This window comes from Enhydra lutris, unplaced genomic scaffold, assembly GCF_002288905.1.
Source record: "Enhydra lutris kenyoni isolate GAN:26980312 unplaced genomic scaffold, ASM228890v2 scaffoldscaffold47, whole genome shotgun sequence".
Classification (NCBI taxonomy): Eukaryota; Metazoa; Chordata; class Mammalia; order Carnivora; family Mustelidae; genus Enhydra; species Enhydra lutris.
In genome coordinates this window covers 2,047,439-2,067,090 of record NW_019154131.1, presented here as the reverse complement: position 1 = coordinate 2,067,090, position 19,652 = coordinate 2,047,439, and the positions used below count along the sequence as shown (strand labels likewise).

Sequence of the window (19,652 nt, the reverse complement as noted above, 5' to 3'; positions counted from 1 at the left end):
TTTTTTTTTTTTTTTTTTTTTTTTTTTTTTTTTTTTTTTTAAAGACTCTACCTATTTGACAGAGAGAGATCATAAGTAGGCAGAGAGGCAGGAGGGGCTGAGGGGAAGCAGGCTCCCCGCTGAGCAGAGAGCCTGATGCAAGGCTGGATCCCAGGACGCTGGGATCAGGACCTGAACTGAAGGCAGAGGCTTTAACCCGCTGAGCCACCCAGGCGCCCCTTCAAAGTTCATTCTTGATAAAAATATCAAGAGATAGCTGGAGAACTTAGAGATACACAATTTTCTAACTAAGATGATAGTGCAAAATATATACCTCAATATCTTTTGCATTCTCTCCCTCCCCACATTATATATGGGGAGAGATAGAGAAAGAGAGAAAAATGATTCAGCCTACTGTTGGAACAGTTCTTTCAATGCATAATCTCTTTAAATCCAGCTGTGTGAGTTGAAAAAAACCTGAAGCTCAGAGGTTGATTAACTTGCCCACAATCATACCTATAAAAAAAACTTTCATCTGCCCATATGGGTTTCCATGAAATATAGCCAGGAACGAGACCCTAAAATTAATTAATGGAAACTAATTATTTGAGCCTGACTTCTCTATCAGAATCATCTTTCATCTCAGCTGAGTTCCCCAAGCGCTTCGCCCGCAGCTGTGCAGCCGGATCCCGCGCCAGTGCGGTCCCAGACCTTAACCCCAAGCGCATAGATCGCCCTAGTGTTCGCGTGAGCCAGAGATGGAGTAAGAGTGACTGAGGATGGCAGGCTCTGGGCCAGGAGCAAGACTTGTGAGGGCCAGAGTAGGGAGTAGGGGAGGGGGCGGGGCGGCTTGTGTCCCGCCCCTGCCCCTCTGTCCACTCCCATTGGCAGAGCCTTTCCTGCCCCATCCCACCGCCCGCCTGCAGGGCAACGCTTAAAGTGTGCGGAGCAGGTGCCTCGCGTGGAGCAACAACTTTGTGCGCGTGTTCAGGCTGAGCGCTGCGTCCATTCACTGCCCACGAGCGCGCATCCGTCTCTTCAGCCGGTGGCCCACGAGAAGAGGCTCCAGGCAGAAGGCAGCAGCCACCTGGCTGCGACCAGAAGAGGCCGACAGCGCGGCTGACCCTCGCGGGCCGGGGCAGGGGACTGTGGCCGCGACCATGCAGACATGCGCCAGGGCCTGGGGGCTGCGTTTGGGCTGTGGAGTCGGGGGCGGCCGCCGCCTGGCTGGAGGCAAGGGACTGCTCTGGGTGCCGCGGGGCCGTGACAGCAGCAGCAGCTGCGGCGGGGATAGCAGCAGGGCTGGGGACTCGCGCCTCCTCGAGCGCCTCCTGCCCAGACACGACGACTTCGCTCGGAGGCACATCGGCCCTGGGGACAAAGACCAGAGGGAGATGCTACAGGCCCTGGGGCTGGCGGTAAGGACCCCACCCGGCCTTCTAGGGCCTCCTCCCATCCTGCTCGGTTTCTGACGGCGGGGCCTCTCGGCCCCCGCCCGGAGCTCTGCTTTGCTCCGCGTGGGACGGGCTCCCGGCTCTGGGGCCCTAGCATGGAAGCGAGCCCGCGAGTTCGGTTCCTGTGCCCCAGCCTTCTCTCACCCATTTACTTTCTCCACCCGCTCTTCGCGCCTCAGAACCTTACGTTTTTCAACCCAACTCGCCCTCCTGATGAACCCTAACTTTGCAAAAGGAGGACCGCCTGGTTTATCCTATTATCTCCGGTTGCTGGCTGAAATCAAACCTGGAGTGGTCGAATCACTAACCGAATTCATTTGCTTTCCTCCAAGTGATTTCTGGTTTGCTCAGTTGTTCTTTTCTATTAAAAAAAGAAACCGTAATTAGGCGATTTAAATGAGGTTCCCACAAGCCTTTGTAGATGCAAAACACAGAGGTGATTCTTTTTAACTCCCAAAGCACTTTCCTCTCCCTTTAGTGTTTATGGACTTAATGTTTTAATTTTAGAGCATTGATGAACTGATTGAGAAGACGGTCCCCGCCAGCATCCGCTTGAAAAGACCCTTGAAAATGGAAGACCCCGTTTGTAAGTTGCCGGGAGGACTCGCTTAGACTCCGCTTGCTCTGACCTATTTGTCTTCTATGGTCTCTGAAAATACAGCTCTGGGTTAGGATTGCCCAGGACTGGGAATATGTTTATTAAAATAAAACAGCGGCAGGTACCTTGATGGGCAGGAGACGGTGGAATATTTAGTTCCTGGAGCAGTCAGTTCTGTACCCTAGGTTGGAGTACATGGCTCGCCTTTCTAGGTTTTTATCTAGGCGCCGGCAAACTTCCCATGGGAAGGCAGTGCCCAAAGGCCTATGCAGGACTCCCCACTTCCCAGGCAACCATCCAGCGCCACGGTTCTCATATCCTTTGGGTTAAGAAGTGTCATCACCTCTGTGCAAGTCAGGATACTGTGAAGGGAAAAAGGAATTGCAAATATCATACAGCTATGGAAGTGGCAAAAACGGGAGGAGATGCAAACCGTCCTCCTAGCCCAATTTTCTTTATAGGACTGCAGTTTCACATTGTTTACTTATCTCAGGTCTAGTTTCATTATTTATGCTTAGTGTAAGGCAGCAGTACTCTTCAAGGTAAAATGATTTTTGTAAAGAAACATGCAAATAATATTTGTGCTTGGTTTAAAAAGCTTAGTTTACTCATAGAATTAGAACTTTGTTATACATTTAAATCTCTAATAATCTGAAGACTAACTTTCAGAGGTATTATTTAAAGATTTTATTTACTGCTTGAGAGCGAGAAAATGAGAGAGTGAGAGCGAGATTGAGAGAGAGAGAGAGAGCGCAGGCATGAAAGTGGGGGAGGGCCAGAGGGAGAAGCAGACTCCCTGCAGAGCAGGGAGTTTTATGGGAGACTCATCCTGGGACTTGAGGATCATGACCTGAGCTGAAGACAGTCGCTTAACCAACTGAGCCATCCAGTCACCCATTATTTTTATGTGAGCACTTGACTTTCATGGACTTAGGCATGAGTTCAATGTCAAAGGATTAGTTAGGCAGAGCTGAAGAGCACTCTTCCTCTCTCTGAACAGGAAAGAATTCTCTTGGGGGTTATCTGGTTGTGAATCATAGAGATGCTGTCTCTTATACTTTTGTTGAAGTCAGGTGAAGAGAGGGTACTTTGTTTTGTTTTAGGTTTTAGGACAGAAAGGATATATAGATGGCAGACTTCATTTTTTAAAAGATTTTATTTATTTGTTTATTTAAGAGGGAGAGGGGGCTTTGCGCGCAATCCAGGAGAGGAGCAGAGGGAGAGGGACAGGCAGACTCTGCTCTGAGTGTAGAACCCAGCTGGGGGTTGGATCCCACAACCCTGAGATCATGACTTGAGTGGAAATCAAGAGAAGTCGCTTAACTGACTCAGCCATTCAAGTGGCCCAAACTTTATTTTGTTTTAAAATAGACAACTTGAGGGGTGCCTGGGTGGCTCAGTGAGTTAAGTGTCTGACTTTTGATTTCCACTCAGGTCACGATCTCAGGGCCTTTGTGATCAAGCCCTGAGTCAGGGTCCTGAGCTGAGTGTGGACTCTGCTTAAGATTCTCTCTCCCTCTGCCCCTTCCCACCTCCAAAAAAAGGGGCAAAAACCCAACAACTTGAGGTATGAAGCCAGTCCAGCTCCAGCGGTCTAATATAACTCAAGCTATGATGAGGACTGCTTCTCTGGTTGATTTCAAATCTGAACCATTTCTCCTGACCATAGGGATCTTGCCTTTCAAAGAAAATCTGCACATTTTGTTCAGTTGAACTGATTGAGACCTAGGGATAGCTGGAAGCTTTATCTGTTTCAATTTTAGGAAATAATAATACTGATTTACTGGACGTTTAAAAAGTGAAGAGTTATATATGTTTTTTTTTTTAAGATTTATTTATTTTAGGGAGGGAGGGGCAAAGGAAGAGAGAGAGAGAGAGAGAAACTCAAGCAGACTTCTTAACATAGGGCTTGGTCTGACAACCCTGAGGTCACCATCCTGAGATCAGGACTCTGAGATCACAACCTGAGCTGAAACCAAGAGTTGGTTGCTTAACCACTACACCACCCAAGTGCCTCAAGAGTTTTACATATATATACATTAGATTTATTTATTTATTTATTTTTGAGAGAGAGTGAGTGAGCAGGGAGAGGGGCAGAGGGAGAGAAACTCAAGCCGACTGAGTGGGGAGCCCAACTTGGGGCTTGATCCCACAATGCTGATTTCCTGACCTGAACTGAAATTAAAAGCCAGATGCTTAACCCACTGAGCCACCCAGGCACCCCCCAAATTGTATATATATATATAAGATTTTTAAAAATTTATTTATTTGACAGAGATCACAACTAGGCAGAGAGGCAGGCAGAGAGGGAGAGGGGGAAGCAGGCTCTCCGCTGAGCAGAGAGTCCGACGCAGCACTCCATCCCAGGATCCTGACATCATGACCCAAGCCGAAGGCAGAGGCTTAACCCACTGAGCCACCCAGGTGCCCCTCCAAATTGTATATTTTTAAAGCAAGCTGTAGGTAATGCCTTTCTGAGACTTTCAAAGTCAGAAAATGTTTAGGTCAGCCCTTTTTACAGTCTGCTCTAAAATAGATGTTCTTTAAGAGCATTAGAGCCTAAGAAACTTGTCAAAATTGTCTGTCTAAAAAAAAAAGTTCATCTACTCATTTCCAGCTGAATAATGTGAACTTCGGGGGATTCCATTTTTCCTTTCTCATTGGAACCATGCTCGTGATAAGTAATAACGCAGCTTACTTATAAACTTTAAACCTAGTGGCTTCTGTGAGTTTTGGGGCTGGGTCCCTCTGGTTATTCTGAGGTGCCTTAGAGAAAATATTGCACAGTCAGGAGGTCTCCCTGCTACCAACCTTGCCACTTCCTTGCCTTGAAGTAGACTGGCTGTCCAACAAGGCTTGCTTCTTGGAAGAGTGAGGTCTGGTTGGGGCAAGCACAGAAGGTGTCAGAAAGGCATCAGTGTTTTACCAAAGTGTGCACGTGTCATGGTTAATGAATGTTCTCCACATGGGGAGAACAAATTGGTCCATATAACTTCTAGTAGTAGTATTTCTGTAGCAGAGCAGCATTATCCAAATGGTTTAATGTTGAATGCCTGTGTTCTGTTGTAGTTAGAGAGGAATTCTGGACCTAATATTTGTTCACTGTATACACAGGAAACTAGTAAGAGCTAGTTTTTACATGAGTCTTAAATGCCCTCATTGCTGAGTAAAAAGAAGACTGAGAGCTGTAAGTACCATGGAGATACTTGGGTTAGTTCTTACACATAATTCAATAATCTCAAACATTTATGTAGTGCTTACCCTGTACTGGGCACTTTTAAGCGTGCCTTCTTTTTTTTTTTTTTAAGATTTTATTTATTTATTTGACAGACAGAGATCACAAGTAGGCAGAGAGAGAGGAAGAAGCAGGCTCCTTGCTGAGCAGAGAGCCCGATGCAGGGCTCGATCACAGGACCCTGGGATCGTGACCTGAGCCGAAGGCAGAGGCTTTAACCCACTGAGCCACTAGGCACCCCAAGCGTGCCTTTTCATGTGTTAATTTAGTCCTTAGTGCAACCTTACAGTTATGCACAAATCCAGTTATACCAGATTCCCTCTGCCATTTACCAGCTGCTCTGTTGGAAATGCAGTGGCATGCAGAGAGCACAGATGTGGGAACAGCCAGCCACAAGCAGGGAGAGGGAAGGGGTCACAGGTGCAGAACTAGGGTTGGGTATTGAAGGATGAATAATGATGCTCTGCTGGGAAAGGATGGCGGAAGCTGCTGCAGGTAGAGGGATCATTATGTACAGGACGTGATGTGACAGAATCAAGAAAGTACAGATGATTCATCTATCATGAAGATGCTCCCCTCCCCTAGGACATTTAAGTGCTTTGAAAGAATACCTTATAAGTTGTCTTCTCAGCAAATCATGCTTCAAAGAAATAAGGAAAGCTACTTGATTCAAAATCCTGTTATCCTGTTCAAGTGAATCCACCCTCTCTCACCCACATACACACAATAAGAAAGAAAAAAGAGTTACCAACGGGAGCATTTATTTTCCTGGATGGGCCATGTTGCATGATTTTAGCTTTCCTTTTTATTACCTTTTCCTAGATTTTCTACAATAACTATATATTTTGTAATTACTACCAAATTTAAAAGTACTTTATGAACCAACCCAGTCACTTTTAAGCTATGGTTTGCCTTACTGTGTAGTATTTTCAGTGAAGTCATCTCAAACTAAGCAGATTGAATTAGCTCATAACTTCACAGAAGCTGCAGGGTTTAAAGTTTACACAGAATTGCACATTGCTTATTGTGAGAATGCTTAGGAAGAGAGAGGAGAAACGAACTCCTCTAATGTTCAAATTATTCAGCCAGAACCAAGCCGCTGAGCTGTCACAATGAGACTTCTGATGAACTTGTGGGAACTTAATGTTCTAAGCCACATCGTTTAGAGTGGTGTTTAATAAATGGTTAATAAAGGGGATGTTGTGTAATGTAGCTGCAGGTGGTGACTGTGTCACGTGAGTTGGGTTGGGCATTCTCCTGCAATGACCCCAAGTACACCTAAACAAAACAGCTGTTCCCCAGACTGTGGATGTCAGGTGTCTTTCAGCTGAATGATATCTATCATTGGGTTTTGCGTGTAGATTCTTCTAAGTTTGTTACAATGCTCTCCCTTGGCTTATTCCTGACCAGGTTTCTGGCTTAACATGAATTATTTTGTCTTTAGGATAATACCATTGGATTTTCCTTATATGTTTTCCTTACATATGAAAATAAATGAAAACCAACCAAATGAGAAAAGTTAAGACTATTTATTCTGAACTTATTGTATGAAGGGAGTCAGACTTTTGTTTTGGCAGAGGAATGAGAAAGCCTTATAGTGAAATAAAGGAAGGACTTCAGAAATGCCCATGTCAAGGGCTATTGGCATGCAGAAGATGTTGGGGGGGTAAGTAGAAACAGGGGATCCTGTGTGATTGGTTAAGGATGCATATTTGGGGGCGCCTGGGTGGCATAGTGGGTTAAGCCTCTGCCTTCTGCTCAGGTCATGATCTCAGGGTCCTAGGATCAAGTCCCATATCGGGTTCTATGCTCAGCAGGGAGCCTGCTCTCCTCACCCTGCTGCCCCGCCTGCCTCTCTGCCTACTTGTGATCTCTCTCTATCTGTCAAATAAATAAATAAAATCTTTTTTTTTTAAAAAGGATGCATATTTGGCTTTGTATGATTGGTCCTGTATTGGAAGCCAAGACCAAACTTCAGCAAGCTGTCAATTATTAATCAAGTCCTGGCCAATAATTTTGGTCCAACTACTATATAAGTTATTGTGCTGGATTGTCACTGAAGATAGCAATTTGGCGTACTGCAAGTGTAGCTTAAGCAGGCTGGCTTCTGGTGTTTTAGAAAAAGTGTTGGTTTCTTGAGCAGGTTGGTGCAGGTTGTGGGTGAAAGTTACATGGTAATAATATGGTCTAGCCGTTGTCTGTTTGTGTATTCAGTCTCACAATAGAATCTGTCTTGTCCTTAGATTTTTGTCATTAATTCTTTTTAGGCAGACAGCTGCTAATCTGAGTGATATCTTGGACAGTTGGTCTATTGCCTGAATTGCTAAATGTTCATTGACCATCTAGTATGTGCAAAGCACTGTGAGGAAAAATAGGTGAATAAAGGTAATCACCATCCTCAAGAAGCTTATGTCAGAAAGTTAAAAAGTCCCAGGTGCTGTAAGAACTATGGATAAAATGCTGAGTGCTCAGAAATGTGAAGTTGGGAGAGAAATAGGGATTCTGAAACAACGTAAAGAGTTAGAAGCAAAAGCAATTATCTTTACATTGACTGTTTCTGTGGTGTATATATAAGGAAAAAAATGCAAAGAAATAAAGGTATCTTCACAGAAGAAGAAAAGACAAATGCAACATGATAAGCACAATTAGGGAAGTATTTTAGTATTGTTGGAATCTTGTCATTGATGGAATCTTATCAGAATACTTACACTGTCATTTTGGGATTCTGGTGTATGTTCAGTTCAATCAACAAAGCAATTCTTCAACCAGGTGTTCTATAAATTTAACTCAATTCTGACACTATCTACCTGGAGATAGCATCAGATCCTACGGGGTAAGGGCTTGGTTCCATGAAACTGTCCCTTCTTTAGATGCCAATCCCAAGTCCACCTGTACTTCTGACTGACAAGCTATATTTTCGAGGTTTCCACAACCCCCCCTTGAGTCTGATTAATTTGCTAGAGCAGCTCACAGAGCTCAGAAACATTTCCATGTTTGTCAGTTTATTTTAAAGGATGTTATAAAAGATACAGATGAATCACCAGATGAAGAGGTATATACGGTGAGGCCCATAAGGGTTTTGAGCACAGGAGCTTCTTTCCTTGTGGGACTTGGGGTTCACCACCCTCCTTGCATACGGATGCATTAGTCATCCCAGAAGGTCATCAAATCTTGTTGTTCAAGAGTTTTTATAGAGCGTAATGTATTTTCCCATCCCCAACCTGTGTCCTTCCCAGAGGTCTGTGGTGTGAGGCCAACAAAGTTCCAACCCTCTACTAATGTAGGTTTTTCTTGGTCTTTCTAGCCAGCCCCATCCTGAGGTTATGTAGGGCACCACTCTAAATCACTTCATTAGCATAAGATCAGGTGTGATCAGAAGGGCTTTAAAAAAATTATTTATTTGAAAGAGAGAGAAACAGTGCATCCATCAAAGGGCTTCTTATGAATAACAAAAGAATACTACTGTTCAAATTCCAAAGACCATATATATATATATATATATATATATATAGTATTTTTTTTTTTAAGATTTTATCTATTTATTTGACAGACAGAGATCACAAGTAGGCAGAGAGGCAGGCAGAGAGAGAGGGGGGAAGCAGGCTCCCCGCTGAGCAGAGAGCCCCATGCGGGGCTCGATCCCAGGACCCTGGGATCACGACCGAGCCGAAGGCAGAGGCTCAATCCACTGAGCCACCCAGGTGCCCCTAGTATATTTTTAAATATATTTTTTACTATACCACAGTGATATTTCAGTTAAATGGTGGAGGCATATCCCTATAGAAGTGGAGAAAAGAAAACAATAGTCTTAAAAGATGCACCCTTGGGGTGCCTGGGTGGCTCAGTGGGTTAAAGCTTCTGCCTTTGGCTCAGGTCATGATCCCAGGGTCCTGGGTCCGAGCCCCGCCTCGGGCTCTCTGCTCAGTGGGGAGCCTGCTTCTCCTTCTCTCTGCCTGCCTCTCTGCCTACTTGTGATCGCTCTCTCTCTCTCTGTCAAATAAATAAAATCTTAAAAAAAAAAAAAAGATTGCACCCTAAAATAATCATTTTTTCCCTTCTTTTTAAAGTTAGAATTCAAACTTAGTATCTCAGTCTTTATAAGTTATCATTTTTAGCATTAAAATATTTTGGGGTGTCTCAGTCAGTTAAGTGTCTGACTCTTTATTTTAGCTGAGGTCATGATCTCAGGGTTGTAAATTGAGTCCCATGTTGGGCTCTGTGCTTGGTGTGGAGTCTGCTTGAGATTTTCTCTCCTTCTCTTTTTGCTCTTACTGTCTCTCTCTCTCTCTGTGTGTGTCTTTCTTTCAAATAAGTAAATAAATCTTTAAGATTTTAAATCTTTAAGAAATAATAAAATGTTTTAGACTTCCTTCTTTTTTGACATATAAAGGATACAAACATAGAAACATAGTGAACAAATAAAATAGGTCCTGTGATGGGGACAAAGAACATAAAATGTAAAAACAACTTTTTCCCTCTCCATCTTGATTCCAAAGGATCATGGAATTTATCCAGTATCATCAAATACATTTTATATAAATGAAATTACTTCTTTAATATTAATTTAAAAACTGACTTTTCTGGCGGGGGAGGAAGCTATTTTATCTATTAGAAATTAACTGCAAAATTCTGTGACTTAAAACAACCATGAACATTTATAATCCTCACCGTTTCTGTGGGTCAGGAATCCAGGAGCAGCCAAGTGGGATGGTTCTGGCTCAGAGTCTTTTGTAATATTGTGGTCACATTGGTGGATGCTCATCTGGGCCTGGAGGAGCCACTTCAAGGTGGCTCACTCACAATAGCTGTTGGGGGAGGTCTTAGTGCCTCCTCACCTGGGTCTCTCCTTCAGCTGCAGCTGGATTCCCCCAGAGCCAGTGATTCAAGAGAGGGAAAGAAAGCCAGCAGAAGCTACCCTTTTTATGACCTACCTGTGGAATTTTTTTAGCATCACTTAACACCACTTTCTATTGATTAGAATGACTCATTAAGTCCAGCCTGAATTCAAAGGAAAGGGAATTAACTTTCACTTAAAAAAAATTTTTATGCTTGAATATAGTTGGAACACAATGTTACATTAGTTTCAGATGTACAATATGGTGATTTGACAAGTTTATGCCTTTTCTGTGCTGACCACAAGGGTAGCTACCATCTGTCACCATAGAATGCTCTTATTATATCATTGACTGTTTTCCTTGTGCTGTGCCTTTTATTCTCATGGCTTATTCATTCCACAACTGGAAGCCTGTATTTCCCACTCCCCTTCACCCATCTTGCCCATTTCCCCATCCTTCCTCCCTTCTGGCAATGATCAATCAAATTCCCTATATTTATAGTTCTGATTTTATTTTTTGTTTGTTTTTTTAGATTCCACCTATGAGTGGAGTCATATGGAGTCTGTCTTTCTCAGTCTGACTTTCACTTAGCATAATATACCCAAAATACATAAAGAACTTATGCAACTCAACACTAAAAAAACAATCTGATTTAAAAATTGGCAGAGGACATGAATAGATATTTTTCCAAAGAAGATATGCAATGGCTAATGGACACATGAAAAGATATTCAACATCACTAATCATCAGGGAAGTACAAATCAAAACCACAATGAGATACCACTTTATACCCATTGAAATGGCTAAAATAAAAACAAGAAATAACAAATATTGGCAAAGATGTAGAAAAAGGATCACTTGTCCCTTGTCGGTGGGAATGTAAATTGGTACAGCCACTGTGGAAAACAGTATGGAGGTTCCAAAAAAAGTTAAAAAAGAGATACCGTATGATTCAGTAATTCCACTACTGGGTATTTAACCAAAGAAAATGAAAACACTAATTCAAAAAGATACATGCACCCCATGTTTATTGTAGCATTATTTATAATAACTAAGATATGGAAGGAGCTGGGAGATTGTTGGAGAGTTTAGAGATGATACTTGAAATGTGCATTAGTTCGGGTCCACCAAAATGTACTCACCAGGATGACATTAGATATGCAAGAAATTTATTGGAAGTGGAAACAGGAGAAGGCAGGGGGTCTTTAGACTGCCTTGGAGTTCTGACCCTGGTGGAAAGGGAGAGAGATAGAAGGGGAGGAATGGCTAGGAAAATCTTGGGCTGCAAGCACAGATCTAAGAAAGTTTTGACTGGTCCAAATGGGAGTCCTTGAGCCAAAGTCACCCACGTCTTGCAAGAATGGGTCTGCATTAGTTCTCTTGATGTTCTTAGTAACTGGCTGTGAGCAGCCTATGGGGATTATGGTTTTATTATAAACATGGTGTTGATCCAGAGGGGCAACAGGTGGGCTGTTAGTTTCTAGGCTGAGTGTCTGGAGATGATGGTAATGTCATCAACAGGGAACTGAGAAGCAGGGGGTCCTGGAGGAAGGAGAAATCATGAATGTTTGAGCAGAATTGTTTGAGGTATTCATGGAACATGCATTTGGAAATGTTGAAGCAATAGTTGGAAATAATGCATCTAGAACTCAAAATAGAGATGAGAAATGGGGTTCCAGATTTAGTGAGTATTCTAAACAAATTCATGGGGAGTGAGATGCCCTGGGGATGGAATATAAGGAGCAAAATAGAAGTCAGGATGTTGGGAAACAGAGCATGTAAAAGGAGGCAGAGCTGTCTGAAGTGAAGTAATTAAAGAGGCTGGAGGATAAATTTTCAGCCAGGGGTTGTGGACCCCACTGGCATATTCTGGACTTTTTTCTTAGAAGAAGGAATAAAGTCCACCTGCGGATGTGAGGACACTCTGAAGTAAGAAGAGTTGAAGGGTTGCCTGTCTGATGATTTGAGTGAGAGATGGAAAGCATGAGACTGAATGTTAAAGAAAAGTGGGTTAAGGTTCAGAATAGCTATTGTGAGCATCCAAGTAGTAAGAAACCTGGTATTTTTACAAAAAAAAAAAAAAAGGTATTTTTGCAATGCCCACATTATCAACATACTGATTAAACAATGAGGAAATACAATTTCTAAGTTTCTGAAATTAATTGCATTAATTAATACACAGTGTTGTTTCACAGAACTTAATAGCTGTGGTTTTCCATCCATAAATGTTTCTCTGAAGCCCATACTTTTAGGGATGCAGTTGAACCAAAAGTGAAAACAGTTTGTGCATTGCTTTGTCATCATGAGATTTTGTGATGGGTGATTATGGTGAATATTTGAGCTAGCTATATGTGGGAATTTAGGCAAGTTTTCATTGCAATGCCTTGATTCATCTGTATTTTCTGAGCACCTGCTATGTGCCTAGCAACCTGCTATGCCCCTGCTCACAAAGAGATTATAATTTGGTGGGTGAGATTCTGGGTTGAACTATAACTTCCTAGTTATGCCTATTTCTTTGGTCTATAAAAAATTATCTTTCTTGCAAGCATGTTAGATTGTTTGAGTTGGACTCCTAGAACGTATCCTTCCCTTCTTGTTTTTGCTCTGCTGGCTATAACAATGTCCCCACAGGGCAGCAAAGAGGAAAAACAAATACTCCAGGACTTCCACCCTGATTCTCATTTCAAACTCACCATTTGGCCTGATTATATAGGTAAACAGGTATACCAGATAGATGTGAATTGCAGTTTCTCTGTAAATTTCTTTTAAAAATGTTCGTATATTAAATGAAGAGAGGTGGTAGAGGAGGCCTCCCACAGAAAGTAGTGTGACCCAAGACCAAGGAGAAAGTGACAGACATGGTGCCTCTTGTCCCCACTTCCCCACTGTGGGATGTTCTCATCTTCTTACAGTTAGTATTAAGATCTTGAACCTGTATTTTGGGTGAATGGGAAGGGCTGTAGGGACTGCCCACTCCTATGGAGACGAGGGGCCAAGGAGCCATCACAAACACAGGTTGGACCTGCCTCAGCTCCTTTTGGCTTTGGAGGTGCCCGCTGGAGGTCTTTGACCCCTGGGGGTAATGAGGGGCTGGGTGCAGTGGGATATTAATTAACTGAGCAATAAGATGGGAAAGAATCTGGCAGGATTAGGGCCAGGTCGATCAGAGCCCCAGTCAGGCCTGCATGGTCCTGTCCCAAGCATATCTTGTCACAGGTTCCCCTCTGTGAGTATCAAAGAGTGTTCAATTTGAAGAGTTTCGGTGTCCTTATTCTACATGACACAGAGCTTACAGATTGGTTTACCTTTCTGGAACGGAGAAATTCTGTGATTCACAGACTTTGTTTGTGAAACTGTTCTTTGTTGGGGGAGGAAATTTAACACATAAGAGGGAATAGCATTTATGGATTCGGTAAGTGAGTTTAAGTCAGGCGGTTATGGGGGAGGAGTGGGGTGCTGCAAATGATTAGGTGATGATACGGAAAGGCTGCACATTATGATGGAATTTGTATGCAAATTCCAGGTTCAACTCAGAAAATCAGAAAATGTCCTGACAAGGGCTATCATTCATGGTCTGTTTATCTTGATTGAAACCCTTGACCCCACCCCATGGTTTTCTAAGCAGCTTTGAAGTCAAGGATCTGCAGGTTGGCAAGAAAAATATGCTAAGGCAGTCTCTGTCCTAACATTCTGGCCCCAGCTTTCCCTTCAGCCTCTGGCAGAAAAAGGCCTTTCTGGGCAAATTCAAATATGATTGTGTTGGTTTTCAGTCCTGATGATTTCCTTGGAGACCTTTTCTGAGTATCTTGCCAAGTACACGAAGGGCAGAGAGTGGGAGGGAGGCTCTGACATTGGTTGAGTGGCTGTTCTGTGCTGGGTGCTGCTGGACTTCCCGGAAAATGCCCTGTGGACCTTCGGCCATTGAAAGGTGTCCGCACTCATATATTTCACAAGGAGGATTTTGTTCCTCTCATAACATTTTAATTGAATTTTTAATTTTTGAATAACATAGGCATATTGTCCAAAATTTAAAAACACAGAAAGATATGTAGGAAAAAGCAAGACTCCTTCAGTCTCCTCCTATCAGTTTCTTGAGAATCATTCCCAAGATATTCTGTTACTATGTAGCATATGCATATGTATTTATTCTTTTTTTTAATATAAATGGCAGAATCCTTTATTTTCTCTCCTTGGAAACTTTGACGTAATATTTTAAGATTGCCAAGAAACAAAAACAAAGCATGGGTACATTTTTTCATATAATTGACACAAAAAGTAATCAGAGCGTTATGTGTTAGGGATAATGACTTAAGGGTGGGGAACAATGTGTGTATACATGTGTGTTTCAGTATAGCAGGAACATTGACCATTACAGCCTGCCTGTCTATTCTAATGATATTTTTTTCCAGTTCTGGTCAAAATTCACATACATGGAAAATTAAGACCTGGGCGTATAGTGCATGGAGTATTTAATACCTAATTGGCTTGATCCTGTTAGGAAGTATTTGTTTGGTGTAGTGGTCAGTACAAAGCCCCGCTTGGTATTTTAGGTGCTGGTGACAAAGGAGTTGCTATTGGAAAGTCTCTTTTAGAATTAGTAAGGAGAAAGCGTTCATTCTGAATTCTGCGAAGAGGAACAGCATGGAGATCCACCTGCAGTTTCTTAGAGAGTGGTGCCGAGGTGACTGAACTCTGTTCTTGGTACATTAGAACCAGGGCATTATGCAATGCTCAGAGGCAGAGGAATAAACAAGGTCAGAAACAAGCATTTATTCCGTAAGAAAAGAACATATTGCTTGGATTCCTGAAGGACTACTGGAGGACTTTTGTGACTGGGGATGCACGGTAATGCACAGTGACTAACTGTAGGCAGGAACTTGGAGAGTGACACATTGTTTCCAAGTGTTTCTTTTTTTTTTTTTTTTTCCAAGTGTTTCTTAATGGACACTCCCTTTCTCTTTCTGTCTTCTTTCCCCCTGGTCAGTTTCAAAGCCATTCATAAGAAAGACAGTTACTGGAATTGGGCCTGTTTACAGGAGGAAGCTGTTTTTGTCAGATTGGATGGACGAGTGAGAAGAATGTGCACGGCTGTGGGGTTTGCTCTGGAGTAAAATGGGAAGCATTTCAGAAGCATGGCCAAGAACCTACCCTACTCTTGATGACTCAGGAGTGTCCATTACCTTGGTGTACAGATGTCTGCTCATTTATTTAACTCACTTTGTTCCAAAAGAAGGTAAATAAGAAAAAGTCAAGCTTGAGAAGCAAGGCTTGTTGATCCTATAATGCTTCTGTCCTCACATGGCGTTCTCCTCATATGTGTAGCTCTGCAACCAAATTTCCCTTTTCTTATAAGGACAGCAGTCACTGAATTAAGACCAACCCAAATATAGCATGAGTTCATCTTAACTTGATTACATCATTAAAACCCTAATTCCAAATAATATCATGTTCACCAGGGGTTAGGACTTTAACATATCTTTTTAGAGAACACAGTTCAATTCATGGCACTCTTCTGCCCATCTCCCTTCTGGACTAATGTACTAGTTTCTTACAATATCTCCATGTTTCTAGGGTCTCCCCTCTGACCTAGCCACCATATCAGTAATTATCTTTCTGTAACATAGAAAAGATATTATTCATTACTCTGTTACTCCTAAAGGTTAAACTCTTTTTTTTTTTTTTTTTTTGAAGATTTATTTATTTATTTATTTGACAGAAAGAGACACAGTGAGAGAGGGAAACACAAGCAGGGGGAGTGGGAAATGGAAAAGCAGGCTTCCCGCCGAGCAGGGAGCCCGATGGGGGACTCAATCCCTGGACTCTGGGATCATGACCTGAGCAAAGGCAGACTTAATGACTGAGCCACCCAGGTGCCCCCACCTAAAGGTTAAACCCTTGATTTGACAGATAAAGCCCTTCACAGACCATTCTCATTTGGGAGGTAGACCTTTTTTTCCTCATGACATAATACAGAGCAGGGACCTGTCCTTATTGCACAGAATTGTGCAATTGAATTGAAGCTGGCCTTGCTGAATTGTGTGCCTACCAGGCACTGCTAGTCAATCCCAACTTGTAATAGGTTCTCAATCACCCTCTCGTAAGAAAGCTTTGGGAAGTGAATGGATTTCTTGCATGACTGCTTCTAAGGATGCTGCACTTGCATAACCCCTCAGATATTGGTTTATTGAATTTTCACTTATATTTCCTAAACTTTCAATGGAAAAAGGTAAAATTGTCTATCATAAGGCAGTTGGATGATATTTACTCATGAAACTGATACCTAGAAAACTGTCTTCTCTTTCCTTAACCTAGTCTGGCAAAATGACACATCTCTTGTGAATTTACTTTTTGTGAAAGCATGTGGAGTGGGAGGGTGGGATGGAGGGTAAAAGTGTTTTCATTGAGGATAAAGAAGGATTAATGAGAGCAATAGTCACAGAGTTCAGTAGGATTAAAATAAAGTGAAGCATCCTCTTATCTAGTTTGCCATTTTAGAGACTGCTGTATATAGATTTTTCTCTGACATAGTAACAATAAAATCAGACAATTATAAAATTTAAGTGACTGAATCCTGAGAAGATCTTAGAGGAGCCAGATATTTGCCCAAGTAGTTAAATTTTTACTGCAGTGATGTATCTATAGGCAGAAGGGCAGAAAAAGAACCATGTAAGGTCATTTGTATCTAGAAACTATCTTTTAGTATAAGTGCTATGCCTGAAGCTGGTTTGTACCTGGCCTGGTGGGGAGAGTGTAGAATCTGGAGTCAGACAGACTGGGTTGTAACCATTCAATTTAAAGCCATGTAGCCTTGGGCAAGTGATCCTATACATGCCTCAGATTCCTAAGGTGCAAGAAAAGCATTTGGTATGACTCCTGGCAAAGAGTAATGCTCAGAGGTCAGATTTTGTTGTTACTATATGAATGACCCCAAATAGGGTCTCACCTGCATCCAAGAACTTTTATAATTCTTTCTTAATTATCGAAGTGTCCTAATGGGAATGCTGGTTAAAACTGCATCTTCTATTACAGCTGTTACTTTACACTATTGGGTGAAGGGCTTTTTATAAGTAGCCCTGTAAGTGACACAAAGGAAAAAATGTCAGAGTTAGTAGAGGAGTTTTAGAGAAAAATATAGGTCATGTGTTATTTAAGACTTAATATCAATATTGGTATTATAAGGCAATTTAAAAAGGAAAACAGTATTTTACTAAGAGAAAGCAGAATTTACTTTAAAAAAAATTTAACATATAATGTATTATTTGTTTCAAGGGTACAGTCTGTGAATCATTAGTCTTACACAATCCACAGCACTCACCATAGCACATACCCTCCCTAATGTACATCACCCAGCCCCCCATCCCTCTCACCATCTTCCACTCCTTACGGTTTATCTCCCTCTCTGATTTCATCTTGTTTCATTTTCCCTCTCTTCCTCTATGGTCCTCTGTCTTGTTTCTCAAGTTCCTCATATCAGTGAGATCATATAATTACCTTTCTCTGACTGACTTACTTCACTTAGCATAATACCCTAATTCCATCTATGTTGTTGGAAATGACAAGGTTTCATTTATTTGATGGCTGCATAATATTCCTTTGTGTGTGTGTGTGTGTGTGTGTGTGTGTGTGTGTAACTGATACTTTTATATACATTTTGTGTATATATATGTATACACACTACATCTTCTTTATCCATTCATCTGTGGATGGACATCTAGGTTCTCCATAGTTTGGCTATTGCGGACATTGCAGCTATAAACATTGGGGTGCTCGTGCCCCTTTGGTTTACTGCATTTGTATCTTTAGGGTAAATACCCAGTAGTGCAATCACTGGGTCATAGGGTAGCTCTATTTTCAACTTCTTGAGGTACCTCCATACCGTTTTTCAGAGTGGATGCACCAGCTTACATTCCCACCAACAGTATAGGAGGGCTCCCCTGAGAAAGGCGAGGTTTTAAAAAATATTTTATTTATTTAGTTGGGGGTGGGGAGGAAATGAGAGATGGGGAGGGAAAGGGACAAACAGATGCTATGCTGAGCGGAGAGCCCAGCACAGGGCTCAATCTCACAACTCTGAGATCATGACCTGAGCTGAAATCAAGAGTCCAACACTTAACCAACGGAGCCACCCAGGTGTCCCAAGAAAGTAGAAAATGTAAATACCATAGAAATGTAAAGGGAACAGTAGAAACTCAGAATGAGGCAAATATTAAAATTGGGCAAGTCTAACAAAGCCAAAAAAAGAAGAGCCAAAAAAAAGTTAATGGGGAACCAAACTGGAGTGGTAATTGAGTGCTGTTTTGGGATTTTTTAAAATTTCTGCATGCACTACGTAGTATTGTTGGGAGATTGATTCTTATATTTTTCATATAACTGTTTTTATATATATATTCAAAGAAAACAAAGTTCTTACACTATAGTTAGAGTTCTCTTTTGAGATGTTTTTCTGCTTATAATATTTCTCTCTTTTTTGTAATCAGGTGAAAATGAAATCCTTACAACTCTGCATGCCATTTCCAGCAAAAACAAGATCTGGAGATCGTATATGGGCATGGGCTATTATAACTGCTCCGTGCCACAGACGATTTTGCGGAATTTACTGGGGAATGCAGGATGGTAATGTATTACTAGATTGAAAACAGGAGTACTGTGTTTTGATCTGCGTGAGTTTCCCCATTTCCCCATTTCCCCACACAAGCTTGTTTTTTCCCCATTTCCCCACACAAGTTGGTTTCTGTGTGTTTGAGTCTGTGAGGAGTTGACATTGTGTTGGCCATCAATACACACCGTCCTCATCTGCTGCCTCAAGTTCACACCTACAGTTCTGAGGCACAAAAGCATTTGTCTAGATTAGGGCAGAGGTTAGCCTGGATGGATGAGAAGCACAGCACCTTTGTATCTTTTTCTGCTTTTGAATAGCAAAGCAGTCCTGGTTCATCAGAGTGCTTTGTCCTGGATGAAGTCGCTCATGTCCCATCATTAGAGGAGCCAGCTTTATTGGCCTAATCACTCCCGCCTCCTGGCCAGAGCTTTTAGTTTCAATATGCTCCATTTCTTCATTAGTAGGAGAACAGGAAAGAACCATCAAAGAACTAGGTGCTTTTTGTTTTTGTTTTTTTTTTTTTTTGCTTTTAGTGTGTGTGCGAATAATTTGCACTGCTGAGGTTTCTTTTCCACTGTGGTATTGACAAAAGTTTGCATGGTTGAACTCCAAGTTTGATTTCAAAAGCAAATGGCCCGTCTTTCCCCTTACAAAATAAGCCTCAAAAGTACATGAATGAGCTGCAGCATTTTAGCTCTCTGTATACTGGCCAGAGCCCTTCACTCTTGGTGGCCATAGAGAATATTCACCATATTGCTTCCTGGCTGTGAGTGGATGTGTTAATTTACTTTAGGAGCTGCCAGCATTTTGAGAGGGAAACAATGTTGTTTTGCTTTTTTAGTCTTGGTTTTGGGGCAGATTTTAAATGTTGTTCCTTTCCATTCACTGAAAGTTGATTTGAATCTCAGAGGGTAATACTGTACTTCACCAGCACTGATAGAGAGGGCTGTGC

General features: G+C 42.0%; 1 protein-coding gene across 1 annotated transcript in view; it reads left to right on the top strand.

Moving 5' to 3' along the window:
- The first annotated feature begins 1,139 nt into the window (after positions 1-1,139).
- Positions 1,140-19,652, top strand: part of LOC111156624 (glycine decarboxylase) — a 93,532-nt gene continuing 75,019 nt past the window's right edge. The window contains exons 1-3 of the mRNA XM_022517622.1: positions 1,140-1,397; positions 1,941-2,019; positions 18,579-18,714. Coding sequence (XP_022373330.1) covers positions 1,140-1,397; positions 1,941-2,019; positions 18,579-18,714 — 473 coding nt within the window. The remainder of the gene's footprint in view (positions 1,398-1,940; positions 2,020-18,578; positions 18,715-19,652) is intronic.